At 40.7% G+C, this 16,445-nt stretch overlaps 1 protein-coding gene across 9 annotated transcripts in view; it reads left to right on the top strand.

The window, feature by feature from the left end:
• Positions 1–14,206, top strand: part of LOC118414965 (calpain-B-like) — a 102,000-nt gene extending 87,794 nt beyond the window's left edge. For 2 of the 9 annotated variants that reach the window (XM_035819317.1, XM_035819310.1), the window contains 10 exons: positions 7,235–7,288; positions 8,336–8,419; positions 8,708–8,765; positions 8,990–9,039; positions 9,605–9,673; positions 9,935–10,016; positions 10,421–10,537; positions 11,481–11,515; positions 11,667–11,717; positions 12,114–14,206. In XM_035819317.1, the coding sequence (XP_035675210.1) occupies positions 7,235–7,288; positions 8,336–8,419; positions 8,708–8,765; positions 8,990–9,039; positions 9,605–9,673; positions 9,935–10,016; positions 10,421–10,537; positions 11,481–11,515; positions 11,667–11,717; positions 12,114–12,149 (636 nt within the window). In that variant the 3' untranslated portion in view covers positions 12,150–14,206. Of the gene's footprint in view, positions 1–217; positions 292–842; positions 921–1,553; positions 1,727–2,434; positions 2,605–3,332; positions 3,539–4,302; positions 4,354–5,138; positions 5,194–7,234; positions 7,289–8,335; positions 8,420–8,707; positions 8,766–8,989; positions 9,040–9,604; positions 9,674–9,934; positions 10,017–10,420; positions 10,538–11,480; positions 11,516–11,666; positions 11,718–12,113 lie in introns of all 9 variants that reach the window. The other 7 variants (XM_035819313.1, XM_035819318.1, XM_035819321.1 and 4 more) reach the window with 7 other exon arrangements.
• The last annotated feature ends 2,239 nt before the right edge of the window (positions 14,207–16,445 follow it).

The following is a 16,445-nucleotide window of genomic DNA, read 5'->3' as shown; positions in this document are numbered from 1 at the left end:
TGGAAGCACGTAAGGTTGAAATGGTGTAATAGGATACTTGGAGAAATGGGAGTAGGGTTTGCTCACGTAGTTACAGCAGTATACTTCTCTACATTGATGTAATCTTTTAATTGTTATGTCATTATTTTTATCGGATTGAAATTATGTTTATTGTGTATCCTGAGGTCTTCCTAATGTCTAAACCTTTATTTTCAATGTTTATTTATTTATTTTCCAGGTTAACGAAGCACAAATCGTCCGGGTGCGGAACCCCTGGGGCAAGATTGAATGGAAGGGGCCATGGAGCGACGAGTAAGTGACTAAGAAGTCTTAATATGGACGTCATACTCCTTGCACGATTATTCCCGATTAGTCCTTGGAATGTCACTTGGAAAGTCGCATCGTCATGAATATTGCTTGAAAGGTAAAGACGATACACATACTGCAACATAAACCTTGCTTGATTACTGATTAAGAGCGCAATGATGTTACACAGACAAAGGTGCAACCAACCTGAATCATAGAAGACTTGTATATGTTTTAAAACAATACAGCAGAGCTAGACATTACCGATCTAAGGCTAACGTAACATTTCCAAACCGGGGCCCGGTCGGTTTATGGAAACGAAAAATAGACATTTCACTGTCAAAATATACACAAATAATGCACAAGACTATTTTCTTGACGCCTTGTGTAATTAGTTAAGCGTCTTTATATTAATACTTTTCGTTCCCGAAAACTGCCCGACCGAACCCTGATTTGGAAATGTGACGCAGACCAAAGCAAAAGCTAATACAATACTGTTTTTAAAGCAAAACGTTTACTACGAGAATGCGTCACATGGTTTCTTATCCCTGCTCTAGATCACCCCAATGGGAAGGCGTAACCGAGGAGAGAAAGGAAGAACTGGGCGTGGTCAAAAGGGACGACGGCGAATTCTGGTACGTAACGATAGCTTGTCCAACTTTATCCGCTGGGTAACCAACATCCGTTGTATCTGAAAACGTTGAATCTAGGTATATCAAGTCTACGGATGGTTATTTCTAACTGCAATATTGAAGGCCACCGTCCGTAAACGTCATATCCTATAGTACTTTGTTTTTAGATATAGCGGATATATGTCATCCCTCGGATAAAGGTGAACTACCGTCAGAGTATAGACGTCATTATTGTAACATTCACATAAGGTTCATTTGTGACGGTAATCAACATGATAACGTTATTTTCCGAACACAATATTAACGCTTACCAACAATCTTTCGGTTTGTCCTTCTCAATTTCAAATGACGCAAAGCCTACTTCACGTGACCTGAACGAAAGCGTGACGTCAGCAACGGGTAAAAGGTGCCCCCAGTGGGCATCAGATCCAATCTCTGTTCAAAGCCTATCGACCTGCAACTCCGCTCAAAGCTGAAAGGCGGCGCTGTACATCGATCATTCTACTGAAAATGTTCTATGGCATCTGATGTTTTAACACTGACGATGTTGCTCTCTCTCTCTCTCTCTCTCTCTCTCTCTCTCTCTCTCTCTCTCTCTCTCTCTCTCTCTCTCTCTCTCTCTCTCTCTCTCTCTAGGATGTCCTTCCAAGATTTCCTGGACATCTGGAAGACGCTTGAGATCTGTCACCTGGAGCCGTCTGTAGGGGAGGTGGAGCCCGAGCTGGTCGGGTGTAAGAAGTGGAACTCCACGGAGCGCCACGGGAAGTGGCAGCGGGGCATGACAGCTGGAGGGTGCGCCAACTACAGAAGTATGTGTCTGGATAAAGAACTGGCGTAGAGGCACCTATTGCCGTGTGAAACCTATTGTCATGTGGTACCTATTGTCGTGTGGTATCTATTGCCATGTGTTACCTACATTTGTATCTATATGCATTTTTCTGGTATGGATTCAATGTAACTACCCTATATACTCATGCAACTAGCCCAATATTTGCAAACATGTCATGTTGACCAATCATCACCAAGGACAGTGGCTGTACCGACAAATCACAACCAAGGAGAGCTATCATGTTGACCAATTAGGATAAACAAACGTTAAGCTACCACTAAGCAGTCGAAACCATTGGCATCTGCTTATAGATTATGAAACACAAACTGTATATTATTTTTTTTTGCCATACGCCTTTGATTGGAAAAACACATAGAATCTATATTACACGCAAACGTTCATGAAGAATTTTCTTTTTTCTTTTCAGGTCAGTACAAGTATTGTCGGATTTATATTATTAATATTGTCAAGCAACAACACTAAATGACTAAACAATGCATTGTAAGCTACCTTTTCGTAATGCGGTTCCAAGCGTGTCTGAGTTTATATCCCCCTCATCACTGTTCATGACTGAAGAGAAACCAGCAATTCATTATATATTGTCCAAAGAAGGTGACACGCGGTCACCCTGTATGTGGTTACAAAGAAAGAGAAAAATAGTGATATTATCTATAATTTGTTATTTCAGCCAGTACGTTCTGCAGCAATCCCCAGTACATTGTGCAAGTCGAGGACCCGGATGACGAAGATGATGACGACACCTGTACCGTTGTCTTCAGCCTCATTCAAAAGGACCGCCGCAAACAGAAGCATCTCGGGAAGGCTAACCTGGCAGTGGGCTTCTACATCTATGAAACGGTGGGTCAAAGGTCACGAATGTTTTTTGGACGCTAGTTTCGGCATGTTCTGCCGTATGGAATCTTCTGATATGCTCTATATGGACACTTCAAGTAGGCGACTTTTGATAGCTTCTTTGCATCATAACCCCCATGTATAGGGATACGAACTGTAACAATTGGGGACAAATATTTTGGTGTGAAAGTAAAGTTCTTGAAATAGTACTATTCTATGCAGTAGATATGCCGATATTTAATGCTTTTCCGTATGGAAGGCCATACTGATTTTATCACATGGTTCCTTTTGTCCTCTCAAAACTGAGGCGTTGGAAGAAAAAAATAAGTTGCCTTCATTACGAAATCTAAGTAATCTGGAAGATTGAACGACTGATTTATAATACAGTACATGATATGTTTTTTTTCATATCTTCTTCCTTGATTTTGGAAGACCTAAGTCATTCATTGGTAGGTCTATTCGTTTTACAAATGTTTCTTTTGGGAGGACAATTACGACATGAATTTGCCCCTTCTGCAGCTAAATGAACGTAGCTTCTTTGTGCTATTTACAGTATGGTGGCAATTTTTTTGGGAAACGTACGGACAATTGTGCGTGCGTGGATGTCATCCACATAATAAAGTCAGTGTGGGCTAACGTTTGCTCTCAACTTGTGCCACCTAGCGATTTCGAAACCAACTGCATCATTATCTAACAGAGCGAACCATTTGACAACCATGAACTGTTTGCTTTAGGCCCCGAACCAGAAGAAGCTGAAGAAGAGAGACGTATGCACACGCCGCCCAGCTGCCACCAGTGGGTCCTACATCAACCTGCGAGAGGTGACCAAACGTGTCAAACTCCCTCCCGGAAACTACATCGTCATGCCCTCCACCTTCAAACCGAACGAGGAAGCCGATTTCTTGTTGAGGATCTACACAGAGAAGCCAAGCACGACAGAGTGCGTATTTGCGTTGTGTCTTAGACTACGTTTAAGTGCTGAAGTAAAAAAATGTACGAAAGCCCAAAGTGACAATACACAACAGCTTTTCCGTCCCATTTCCAACCCTTCTTCAAATTATTTCTATGCCTTCCGAGTCGTTGTCAAGTCTTGACGAAACAATTTCCAAGCTTTCTACAAACCATCTCTTAGCCTAATGACCTTTTGTTTTAGAAGCGATATGGTATGGACAAGCGTTCGCGTAGTGTCTCTTTGGGCTTTCGAATATATCCATCAAAGCACAGTGCAGCTAGTAGCCAATCAGCACCAAGGACAGTGACGGTGCCGACAAATCAGCACCAAGGAGAGCTATCATGTTGGCCAATCAGGATAAACGTTTTTTTACCCCTAAATTTACGGTTAACGGCTGCGTTATCGCCGGTAGGCATTAGAAAGAATGGTTGATTTAGGAAATAAAATGTATATCAAAAGCCAAACTTTCAGGCTGACTTAATCCGACGATTGGGTGAGAACTCTCTTCACCATTGTTTTGACATTGTTATGCATTTCACCACATCATGTTCTGTAACGTTACTTCTTGTTCTGTTTCCCATTTCTCTATTGCAAACGTTTCGTCTGTTTAGTCACACTGTTCACGCTAGCGAGCTCCACCTAGCGGACCTGTCTATGTTTACACTAAGCTCAATGACTACTCTTCGCTTGCTTGACTTTACGTTGCTCACTCGTTCACCGTCTGTTCCACGCCATGTCATGTTCCGTTAAAGAGACCAGGACGACTTCTTCGTAGATCGAATCCTTCAGGAGACGCATCACACGTGAGTGACATATGCAAAAAGGAACCCAACTGTCTGATTTGTACGATACGCGCGAGATGCATTGTGGTCTAGGTCAAAGTTCAAGATTCCCTGGCTAGTAAATAATACTAGACGTTTGCATAACTTTCTGCTGTCTTGCAGTAGTACTTCTACGTCCATTTCCAGGGGGTTTTAGCACTGAAAGTTGTTCAAATTTTCTGCCGTGTTGCAAAAAAGGAAAGAAAAGAAAAGAAAAAAAAATCAAGTTATTCCTAGACCACAATGCACCACTCACACATGCGCACTCGGAACTGTGATAACCATACTTGTGACGGATGCTTGACATACTAATTATAATGACGTTGCCACTGCTTATTGTAGAAACTAACACGCAACAGTTCACATGCTTGTACATGTTGTTGTTTACGGAAAGTTTCCGTTTATTTTTATTTGTTTGTGTATTCGCTTTTTCTCCCTGGACCCTTGTTACAAACAGGGTCTGTGACGTTGGTAAGATTTTGGCGCGTTTCTCTAGTTTCGTGTTTATTTTTTTACAAGGAGCAAAAATAACCCTCCTTTATATCACATTACTTTGATCATAAAACGCAATTTCTAAATAGACATATCTAATCCGATTCGCAAGACATGTACAGTGTAAGAATACGTGATATATGATTACAAGAAGGAATGTTTATCTATCCTATGGCCTTTGCGCACATTGGTAAAATATTTGAAACTGCAATGCATTGCATGCAAATTCCTTTTTGATGTGATACATTCTAAATGTCGTTTCTCCTTTTCTTCAGGGATGCGGAACCTGAACAAGTCATCAGGAGAGAACAAACAGTTGAAGTAAAAAAGGTAGGGGAATCCGATGATATTCAATTTCTAAAATTCTCCAGAAATCTGTCAGTAACAATTGTACCTGTAGGTTTATGAGGGGGGCTCATATGGTTTCAAATGTACACGCGCAGCGATGTGTATTGTGGGTAATATGTCAAAGGTGACGGTTTCGAACTTGTAAACAGTTCTTGTCCAGATGAGATTAAATACTGTGCAAATGTGTTTGTTTATGTCTTAGGGGCCTTAACCTTTGACATGTACCCACAATACATTTCGCTGCGCATGCGTAGTTGGAACCATGAACCTCCTTATTACACGTATATCACGTGTCAATGCGGAAATGAGAGTTAGGCAAGCGCTTCACAAAAGCAATTTTAAGGAGTACTTGAACACGTGTCGCTGATTAGCTTGTAGTAGTAGCCACGAACACTTTAGCCTGCACATTTTATCGCGCACCACTAACCAAATGTTCTTAGACCGTTACACCTTGCAATCCAATGCGTGCGCAAGCGTACCCACTAGTAGTATTGTCTGATAGTATACACCTTTCTCATGCGGCGGCCATGATAGATCGAAGAAGAGGTCAATGAGGCAAACAGACAAAACTTATTTCTAAAATCAGGTCCCATTTAGTTTTCCCCCAAACCACACAAATTTTCATGATTTAAAATAAAATAATAAATATTACAAGAAGTGTTATGCACCGAAAGATGTAGCAATTTAGAGTATTGTAGACTGACCCCATAGTCCCTTAAGAGATGCAAAATAAAAACATAATAATGCAAATTTTTAACGAATTTGCAGCCATTCACTTATTGGTCGATTTCCTAATTGGCAGGCTACCATTGGTCGAACTGCTAATTATGATGGACAGCCTTTTGTTTGCCACATTGAACTCGTTTTAGATCCATCATGGTCGCCGCGTGAGAAAAGTGTATAGCGCTACTTCACAACGTAACGAGTACCTCGGGATAAACATGAAAAAGCGGATTCCTTTGAAAGAGGACTGGGTTGTCGTTCTTGCTTGAATTTCTTTATTCTACACGACAAAGAAAAGTTTTCTTGTTACGAAGCATCCAATATTCCAGCTATATGTAATTAACTACTGAGTTAACTCAATGACGTCGTAACATACCCCTTATTTATCCTACTCTTAATTTCCCAACCATCCCTCCCGCCTAGCCCTCTGCTGCTTATATCTTTCTTCTTTTCCCAACCATCTTATGCTGCCGTTCCATTTAGAAAAAAGGGGCCCCAGGGTAGTTTATGGGCTGTTTATCGGCACTTTCGGGCTTGGCTCCCAGGCCATTTTGGAGCACGGCCGGGACCCTGGATTAAAAAAAAACAACAACTTAGAATTAAAATCAACCCGGGATCCGGCAACAAAGAGACGCCGTGAAAATTACGACAGGCACCCCCACAGAATCCGGCATACCACAGGGACAAATTAGTGATGACGAAGCCCGGTCGGGGCTACATCCCCTACGGGCACCGGTGGAATTGGAACCGTAGCTTTAATCTCTGACTCTCACCCCTTACCCCCAACACCTCCAGAAATTAAAAGTACGAAACTTCGAGTTACATGGTTGGCCCTTGTTTCCCTGTGTGCCATTTCCAGGCAAGACGGGTGTCCAGGCAGACAGTAAAATACCTCGGAACTGACCAGACCGAGACAGGGCGATCGTTGGTAGTTGTCGGAAACACGAAAGGGATCGTCACTCTACCAGAGCCCTGGGAGCTCGTACCCAAAGTGTCTTGGGCCACAAGGGTGTTTTCCGAGATTTGGCGCGGAAAAGAGGTGTATAAATCATTGCACTGTAGTTTTTTTTGGCGATGCCCCAGGGACGGAGCTTCTTAGAAAAATTCAAACACATTGTACATGTAGTCTACCAACGTCTATGTTGAAACTTGAAAGAAGACGCAACTTTCGGGGGAAGGATGTAGTTCAGATGACAACCCAGTCCTCTATCCAAAGGAATCATGGGAAAGCGCGCAAAGGAATCATGGGATAGCCGACATCATAGCATTTACCCTTTTCTTCCCTGACGCTTGACCCCAGCCGGAGGAGGTTGAGGGAGAGGAAGAAAAAGAAAAAGAAGGGGAGGAAGAAAAGGTACAAAAGTGGTCTACAAACTGTGCCTTGTGGCTAAATGTCATCAATAAGCCGCTTCGATCGATGTCCTCATTCGTCCGTGTTGTTGTCGTCGTCATCAAGGTCAAAGGTCACAAGTTTCGAATGCAGTCATAGGTCGCAAATGCACAGACCAATTGTGATGTCAATTAATCTTTTATTTTATTTTTATTACTGCGTAGCTGATATTATTTTCGTCAACACCAAAGTTATAGAAAAATCAACAGGTGGCTTGATAACCATTGACCTTTGAACTTTGTCAATCCGCGCTTGCGTAGTGCACATAGTCTTATACTTTTCGTGCTATTAAGCTATATGTAGCTGCTTTACCCATGAAGATTGATTCTAATCAAGCATACTAATTATTGAATATACATTATGTCTGTGTGTGTCTCATATGCGCTTCAGCTACATCATGGAGGCTTTAGATATTCGTACGAATTTGATGAAATACATGCGAATAGTGCAAGTTCACAGTTATTTGTGCGTTTGTCACAAATTTGTATGAATTTCATAGAATTCGTACAATTTTTAGGCATCCCTGTACATGCAGCATTCATCATCAAACGATTGCTGTGTGACAAATGTTTATAATAGATTTCTAATTTAGTAGCACTAGCTGCGTACGTGTACATAAGCACATTAGCAATTTTGTTCTATTTTAGCACTGAATACTGTAAACCTACCCGATGGCGTTCCTTGTATGGAATATTATGTCTCAGTGGGACACGTGTATAGCAAAAAAAGGTAGATTCTAGCTTAAAAGTTCAGGATACCGTCTTTGAAACGGAAATAGTATATATATTCCTAATGAATAGATGAATAGATATTAAATTAGAGCATTTGCATCGAGTTTCTTCAACATGTTTATGATTCACTGCATTTAGTTATTGCTTATACAGCTTATTTTTCGCGAGGAGTAGATCGAGTTTTACTAAAGCAAGGCTCCCTTATCATTTAGCGCGTGACTCAGTGTTCATAGTTATGGTCTTAGCTTATGCTCAATATTTCTGTATTGCTTTACAACAGCCTACTCCAACTCTGGTCGGAGAGAAAGAGGACAGAGTCCGCAAGGCGTTTGAGGTCATCGCAAGCATGGGCGGAGACGAGGAGGTAAAGGCAACGTCATTTCCGGAAAATAAAGTGTACTTCCGCTTTACACACATGTCGTATGAAGAACACGACCTTAGTATACGCCTACATATGATAAAATACAAACGCACGCGGCATGCTATTCGTATATATCACAACGTTCGCCTTGTTTCAAATAACTATGAATGTAGACAGTCTTCTAAAATACAGGCCAAGGTTACAAGATGCTACAAATAGTTAATGTACAGTAGAGCTAGTTTTCAACTTGCTTAAACATAACAAATAAACAAAGTTACACTCTTTTGGTAGTTGGAGCCGGCGGTCGATACTTATGAACTGAAGAGCGTCATTGATGTGTACTTCAAGGGTAAGTACTAGTACCACCTCTTTGGAATGATGATTTGAGTGGACGATGTATTGCCATGTTTGGAGTGCCGCTTTGCAATGGTTTTAGAAGAAAAAAAAACATTTTCTTTCATAAATATCAGCGAGAAATACCGTGTGAGAACTGTAATTAGTACGTATATGTTTCTAAGATGTTATATAATTCTTAAACACTGTAAAAAAATGTTTCTTTTGTTGTTATCACAGATCCCAGCTTCACGCTTGATGTTTGCAGGGACATGGTCATGATGTACGACGTATCCTTTGTGATAACAGCGGGTAGTTTTATACATGGATGAAGGTTAGATACGACAAATTTATAGCAGTCACTCAACAAACTGGTTATGATTTTGGAAACGATCAGATGTGTTAGGTAGCATCCACCACCTTTCGTCAGTGACACTGGGGAGATCTATTGAAGAAATGGTTTAAGTACAGATTGATATGCAAAGGAGGTGACCACAAATCTTAGCCTAATGGGTAGCTTTACACTGATTTTCGATCACCGCGGCCGTTTTTGATGCTCGAATGGCTTTAGAATCTTTTTCGAAATCAGGTGGTTTCACTTGCAAAGTTATTAGACTACCAATTAGAAATTGCAATTTGGCAAAAACGCTTCTTCTACCAGCAGAGATCCAGATGGACCAGAATACAGCACTGTATAAATGTGTTCTTCTATCTATAGATCCTTGGTTTCAAGTCATTCCTATCTACAATGATAGGAATCGAAGTTGGAAACTCTATCTTTTGAGAGAACTTTTATGAATGGCATTTAGACATTTACGATATTGTGAATAGATTGAATCCTTGACTCAGGCTTAGGCGGACGGCTCGGGGAAGATTGAGTACAGCGAGTTCAAAGAGCTTTGGAACGACATCTGTGGTTGGATGGTATGTAACTTCAGTTGGATCAGAACTTCACGTCGACTATTTTGCCGCAAGTTTCACACATGGCATTCACGCCATCTTCGTAACTTGGTACTTATTTCTTATCCCTTATCTTGTGAGATGTAGAAGATCGAAGCAAAAGAAAGAGTACATAGATCTAGTGAGATACCGCTTTCCCTACTGTTCCCTACTGTTTGAAAATGTCTTTATTGTCGCCGCATCCGCTTGACCTATTTATAATGAATACTGTTACTACTATTTTAGGCTACATTCAACAAGAGCGACGCTAACAAGAACGGCAAGCTGGAGTCGTACGAGCTGAGAGAGGCGCTGCGAGATGTTTGTGGTATGGACCAAGATTCCATACTATGATTTCTACTCTTTGCATATTCTATGACTATGACTATTATAATCTATCCAATATTTACGATTTGATGATCAGCCTCGAAGTGTTAAAGGTGACCTGGCCAGTAACTTTTTGTCACAGAATAAACCATAGAGTGAGCGAAGCGAACGAGATATCACTGACCAGGCGCTATGCCGCCGCGACTCATTGACGATACGGTGTATTATCATATAGCCAATTCAAACAGACAGTGACGGAAAAGTGCGAATTATAGGCCGCCTTGGCTGTATATCCAATTAGAATGGAGTTTTTTATTGGTCCAAAAAGATAATGAACTTTCCATCAGAAGAATTTACGTTGATATGTGTGCGTATGCAAATGACTGGTGGCTGGTCTTCCCGCAGGTGTAACTATAGACGGCCAACTTGCCGCAAAGATCATCCGTCGCTATGCCGACCAGGACAACACTATTTCAGCGGCAAGCTTCTGGAGGATAGCCATCAGGCTCAAGGCCTTCTTCGGTGAGGAATATCTGAACATTAAAATGTTATATTATGTTTACTTAGCATGAAAGTTAATCTGTGTTGGTAGAATACATTATAGGAAAATGCTAACACTTTACTTCCAACACTTTATTAAACTATAGGGACTTACCCCTCTACATTTTCGGTCGGACGGGGGGCGACATAGACTTTCTGATGATTATGACCCCCTCCTGAAAAAGTGGCGTGTTCCTGACTGCTGGAAATAGAGAGGGTCATTCTGTGAACACGGTCGACGGAGTTTGACCGACAATTTAGAGGGGTAAGTCCCTATAGTGTAATTCAGTGTTGGAAGTAAAGTGTAAAGTAAAGTTTCTACGTTGTCACCCTGAACAAGCCGGTTGACGGGTCAAACTGAGCATGCACTGCGAGGTGCATTGCGGGTAAAACCGAATTGTCTCGAATAAAGTACGCACTTTGAAAACACTTTTCACTATTGAAAAGTTGTTGCCAGGTGCCTACTTTGAGGTTTTTTTTTTCATTTTGCCTTACAGTCTCAAAGATTTGTCTAAGACTTGCCCCAAATCAGGGGTGCTAATTTTAATTGGGTGTGTACTTAAATCGAGAAAGTACGGTATGTCGAAGATGAAGCTTCGGCACTGAGGCATGAACAAAATATGTCTGAACATGCGTTTTGTCAAAGGTGATCATGGAGGCCCCTAAGATCATGAAGACGATAACAGTTGTTGTCGTCCAAGTGTTAACAAACTAGGGGCCTTCACATTTGACAAGATACCCACAATGCGTATCTCTGCCCATGCACAGTTTAAACTGCCTTTTTAGAACAAAAGAATCACAATAAGACGTAAAGCAGTAAAGTAGTACTAGTCACCCTATACTAGTACAGCACTTATATGGCGTTATCATTGACATTTGTAACAGCAGTTATGCTTTCTTTAATGAAGTTAACTTTGTGTTGCAGATTCTCCGGCTCTAGCTGGAATGAAAGGCCGGCCGGTGAGTACTCAGCGATTTTGAAGTCTTAAAAGATAATAACATGCTGACCATAACACATTGTATAATTTATATCATATCACGATTACAGAATAACCGAATCAGCCATTATCTGTGGCATTCAACACACGTGTGCTAATTCTCGTCGACACAGGTGCATGCAGTATCCAATAAAACCACACTTAAGAGTGTCGCCCTTTTAAAGGTAATTTCTAGACCATTTCTAGACCATATCTATTTATCTTTAGAAAATAAAGAAAATCGCCCATTTTACATCCACTTGCACATACACATTTGTAACGCGTAGATACGTGTGTCGCTTGTTTCTGAACCTGCTTGAGCTCGTGCATTTCATGAACGGTGTTTCTTTTGTCAATACCACATTATGATTATTCCAATAGTAAATAGGAATTTGTTGAATACCATGTTGACTGCCAGAAATATCAATGTTGTTGCTCATGGAAAATAACTTTGAGAGAAAGTAGTTCCCATACGATCTTGTCGCATTTCTTTTTTTCGGACAATGTCATATATTTATCAACATAACGGTCATTATTATAGAAATTATACATAAAATTGTTATCCTTTTTTCTATATTCAGGAGGAGGTACATATTCTTCTGGGAATGTTTCTGTAAAAGAAGACATCCTCCTCCAGCTCATAGCAAGACTTCATACCTCAAGACAGATACAAGACGTTTACAACAACGTCTCTAAGTGGCCATGTCTACGCGGCAGTGTACTCAACACCGGTGATGACTACGAAAATAAACATGTTCAAGGTTCAAACTACGCATGTGCAGCGACAGGAATTGTGGGAATATGTCAAAGCTGAAAGCCCATGAGACATAAAAAAACTATTTTTTTTTTTTGCAAATGAAGACAATGGTGGAGACGAGAACAGTTTTCAAGTCTGGATCTTTAACCTTTTTATATAACCATATAACCCACAATTTCTGTCCCTACACATGCGTACTCGGTACCGTGAACGTGCTTATTGAAGAAGGTTTTATGTACGTCATCATCAATATGGTGGCGTAGCTTTCTGGAATGTGGGCTGCTGTTCAGCCAATCAAACAAGTCAATATATTGATAAGGAGTTTAATAGTTCAAACTACGTATGAGCAGCAAAATGCACTGTGGTTAATGTGTCAAAGGTGAATGCCCCAGGCTTGTAAACAGTTCTTGTCATTGTCAATTGCTTTCTACATGTCCCGACTCCGTCGGTCGGTTTACAATACATTGACAATGTCCAGACATGTAATTGTAGGGGTCTTTGCCTTCGATACATTTACCCAAAATGCTTTTCGCTGCGCAAGCGCAGTTGAAGCTGTGAGCATCCCTATTCTGACAGGACACTGTTGTTCGTAGTTTGAGATAATGTCAAATCTCTCTTACTCTTCTATGGTGCTGATTCTACTCTTTACTATATATATCACCTAACGTATATATTACGTTGTACTTAGTATAGTCTATTCAATAAGAATATCATGTGGTTATATTCTGACAACAACATTTAAGTATTGACGTCTTGAACACTATACTAGCTGGTTGACACTTCTATATGTGCTTCATTGGCTAAGATATATAGACTCAATTATCTCGTTATCATCATATTCGTTTCGTTATTGATACATATAATATCACGTATGATACAATAGCACTGTGAGTTTAGGATGATATTGCTACTTGTCAGTTTTGATTCTGCTATTGATATATCTAACTAATCTTACATCCTGTGCTTGGCTTTGCTAAACTGTGAACATAGCATTGAAGGCATATGTTAGGTAGAGATTACTAGCTGGCAGAATTCCTTAGTCTGCTGGTATAGATCCCGAGTCTTCGCGGTAGAGATCCCGAGTCTTCCGGTATAACTTCCGAGTCTTCCGGTAGAGATCCCGAGTCTTCCGGTAGAGATCCCGAGTCTTCCGGTAGAGATCCCGAGTCTTCCGGTAGAGATCCCGAGTCTTCCGGTAGAGATCCCGAGTCTTCTGGTAGAGATCCCAAGTCTTCTGATAGAGATCCCGAGTCTTCCGGTAGAACTCCCGAGTCTTCCGGTAGAGATCCCGAATCTTCCGGTAGAGATCCCGAGTCTTCCGGTATAGACCCCGAGTCTTCCAGTAGAGATCCCAAGTCTTCTGGTATATATCCCGAGTCTTTCGGTATAGATCCCGAGTCTTCCGGTAGAACTCCCGAGTCTTCCGGTAGAGATCCCAAGTCTACCAGTAGAGATCCCGAGTCTTCCGGTGGAGATCCCAAGTCTTCCGGTAGAGATCCTTATTCTCCCGGTAAAGATCCGGAGTCTACCGGTAGAGATCCCGACCGATCTCTGTAGACAATAACTACGATCAGGGTAGTAAATTTGTGATCTAAAATGACACGAATCGAGGTTGAAAAGTTATCTCTTTTAAGGGAATGTCTTTAAATCTACAGACTCTGATCAGGATCTCTACTGAGAAAACCGGTGTTTTTTTTAAAGATCGTAGTCTTTAACGTTACCCTGATATGAGATATATATACATGATAATACATAGGTCTGTCGTCGACTTCTGCCAAAGATAATCCTCACGAACTGTTAGTTTTTGTACTGAAAAATATGTATACCGAACCAGGAATTAAAAGTTATAAGTATATAACCCACTCAACTTTTGTACTACTTACTTATTTGAAATAAAATATACTCAAGTTTCTTATACTCGGAGTTGCTGCTGTCATGATTTGATATGTACAAATACAAAGTTAAGACTGGACAACTAATTCAGACCTTTCAACGTTGGCTATGTTCTCTCTTGTGCCGGGAAACGTCGGACGGGGAAGAAACTCGCTATCACGGCAAACTCCTTTACACCTTTCCCGGCACAAGAGAGAACCTAGCCAACGTTGAAAATCGAAACACCCCCCCCCCCTAATATAGCCCCGTTCGGAAGACTGCAATGGAGTCTACAGGCGATTCACAAAAGATAACAAAATCATAGTGGTATATATGATACGCGTTTTATAATATTCATATTGCACTGATTTCAGTTAAAACAATTGGTCAGCACAAGCATTGTTCAATTTTACACATCTTTTAAAAGTGACATCTAGAAATATAGAAGTGACACCTTTCAAAATATTTTTCAGGAGGAAATGAAGCTTTCATAAAAGGTTATTAGGTTTAGTTTTTCTGGAGAACAAATCTGTCGCCAATGAAAAAAGGTAGACAAAAGTTGATGAGACTTGTGGGAATTTTCTGAGTGGTTTGGACCCCCATTTTTTGGAGCTAATTGAAAAGCGGTGAGGTTGCAGGCCTTGGAAATTTACGTAGGACTGCCCAAAGGCTACCCATTTTGATATTTGAAGAATCTTAAAATCATCCATAGATTATTCGCGTTCATCGGAAATGCCTCTTCTTATATAGCCCCTGTTTCTGAAGACCAGTCCAACTTGATATCCCTACAACCTCTGCTCCATGATACGAATAGACATGTGCGTGGTTTTTGATTTTCAAAAATGCCTCCGCCTCCAGTGCGTCGGCAAAAACACATTCGTCATTAGCTTGTCATTGTAGTGCACATAAATTCCGCCAGGATTGAAACTAGCGCTTCTGATCCAATCAAAACATTGTGATGATCACAACGACGACCTCTGACCCCCAGGTGTCAGATGGCAGGCTCGCGGAAGACAAACAACAGTATAGCTCTCACACCCAACAACACGACAATGTTTCAAGTAGTCTCAACTACCTCGCCATTTATTTGTGACAACTATAGTCTATAGAGCCATTGAAATGTTAACAGCAATCTAAATCTAAAGAACGGGTATGGGGCATGTTGTTTCTTTCTGTTCTACTAGCCCCTCTGGTTGTTTCAGAAAAGTATAAGCACATCATCTACCGTGTATCAATTTACGAATAACTCTGTAAATGCTAAATGTACCCAGTTACTAAGGCCTTAGCTAGCTAGATGTAGCAAGGGAGCAATTCCTATGACCAAGGAGGTTGAAAGAGCTCCTTGCTATGACCATACGGTTGTCAAATTCCTTACATTTTTAACAGCTACTAAAAATGACAGATAACATACATTACGTTTTGTTTTATCATTTTGTTTACATTCAAAGAGACATATGAAAGAGAAACGTATCTTAGCATCTCAAGCTTTGAACATCGCAAAGCTATGAGTAAATTTCGCATAAGTGACCACCCATTACATATAGAATCCGGCAGGCATAACCGTACTCCTTTAAATGATAGAACATGTAAATTCTGTGACCACTTGTATCTTGAAGACGAGACACATTTTTTACTAGAGTGTACATTATATGAATACGAACGCCAATCCCTATTTAATACTTTACAAATAGACAATATCTGTAAGAAAATGTCAAAAAAAGACTTGTTTAAGTACTTGATGTTATGCAAGGACGATCATGCTATCGACACAATATGTAAATATGTCTCCATGTGTTTCAAAAAGAGAGAAGAACATGTTAGAAGCAGCCATTAGAGATTGTGACACATAGTGCCTTAGTTCCTTTTCCATTTAGACTAGTTTAAAACCATTGTAGTAGTCTAGTTTCTTTTTTTCCTCTGCATCCATAAGACCATATGTGGTCCCTTTGTGCATTTAGCCCTCGGGCATGAATATGCAATAAAGATTATCATATCATATCATATTTATTACAGGTACATTTATTTCTGGTAAAGCAATATTTTTATGGCCTCTACCAGGCTTCACAGGTCGCTCGAAAAATAGTAGGAATAGTCAAATAACATGAAGCCGCTTGGAGCACAGTTTGCGGCCCTAGATAATCTTTCCCTGTTGTTGACACATTTTATCACCAGTGTATCGTCCCGCAGTATGTCCCTAGTGGGTCGGGGCTTTGCATAAATGATGACCGGGCGATAATCAATGCTTGTGCACGGGTCCAATCACCTTGTCCAACAGCCGGGGCAA

This window comes from Branchiostoma floridae, chromosome 4 (assembly GCF_000003815.2).
Source record: "Branchiostoma floridae strain S238N-H82 chromosome 4, Bfl_VNyyK, whole genome shotgun sequence".
Taxonomy (NCBI): Eukaryota; Metazoa; Chordata; class Leptocardii; order Amphioxiformes; family Branchiostomatidae; genus Branchiostoma; species Branchiostoma floridae.
Note: the sequence above shows the minus strand (reverse complement) of the source record. Positions and strands in the feature narration are given on the sequence as shown.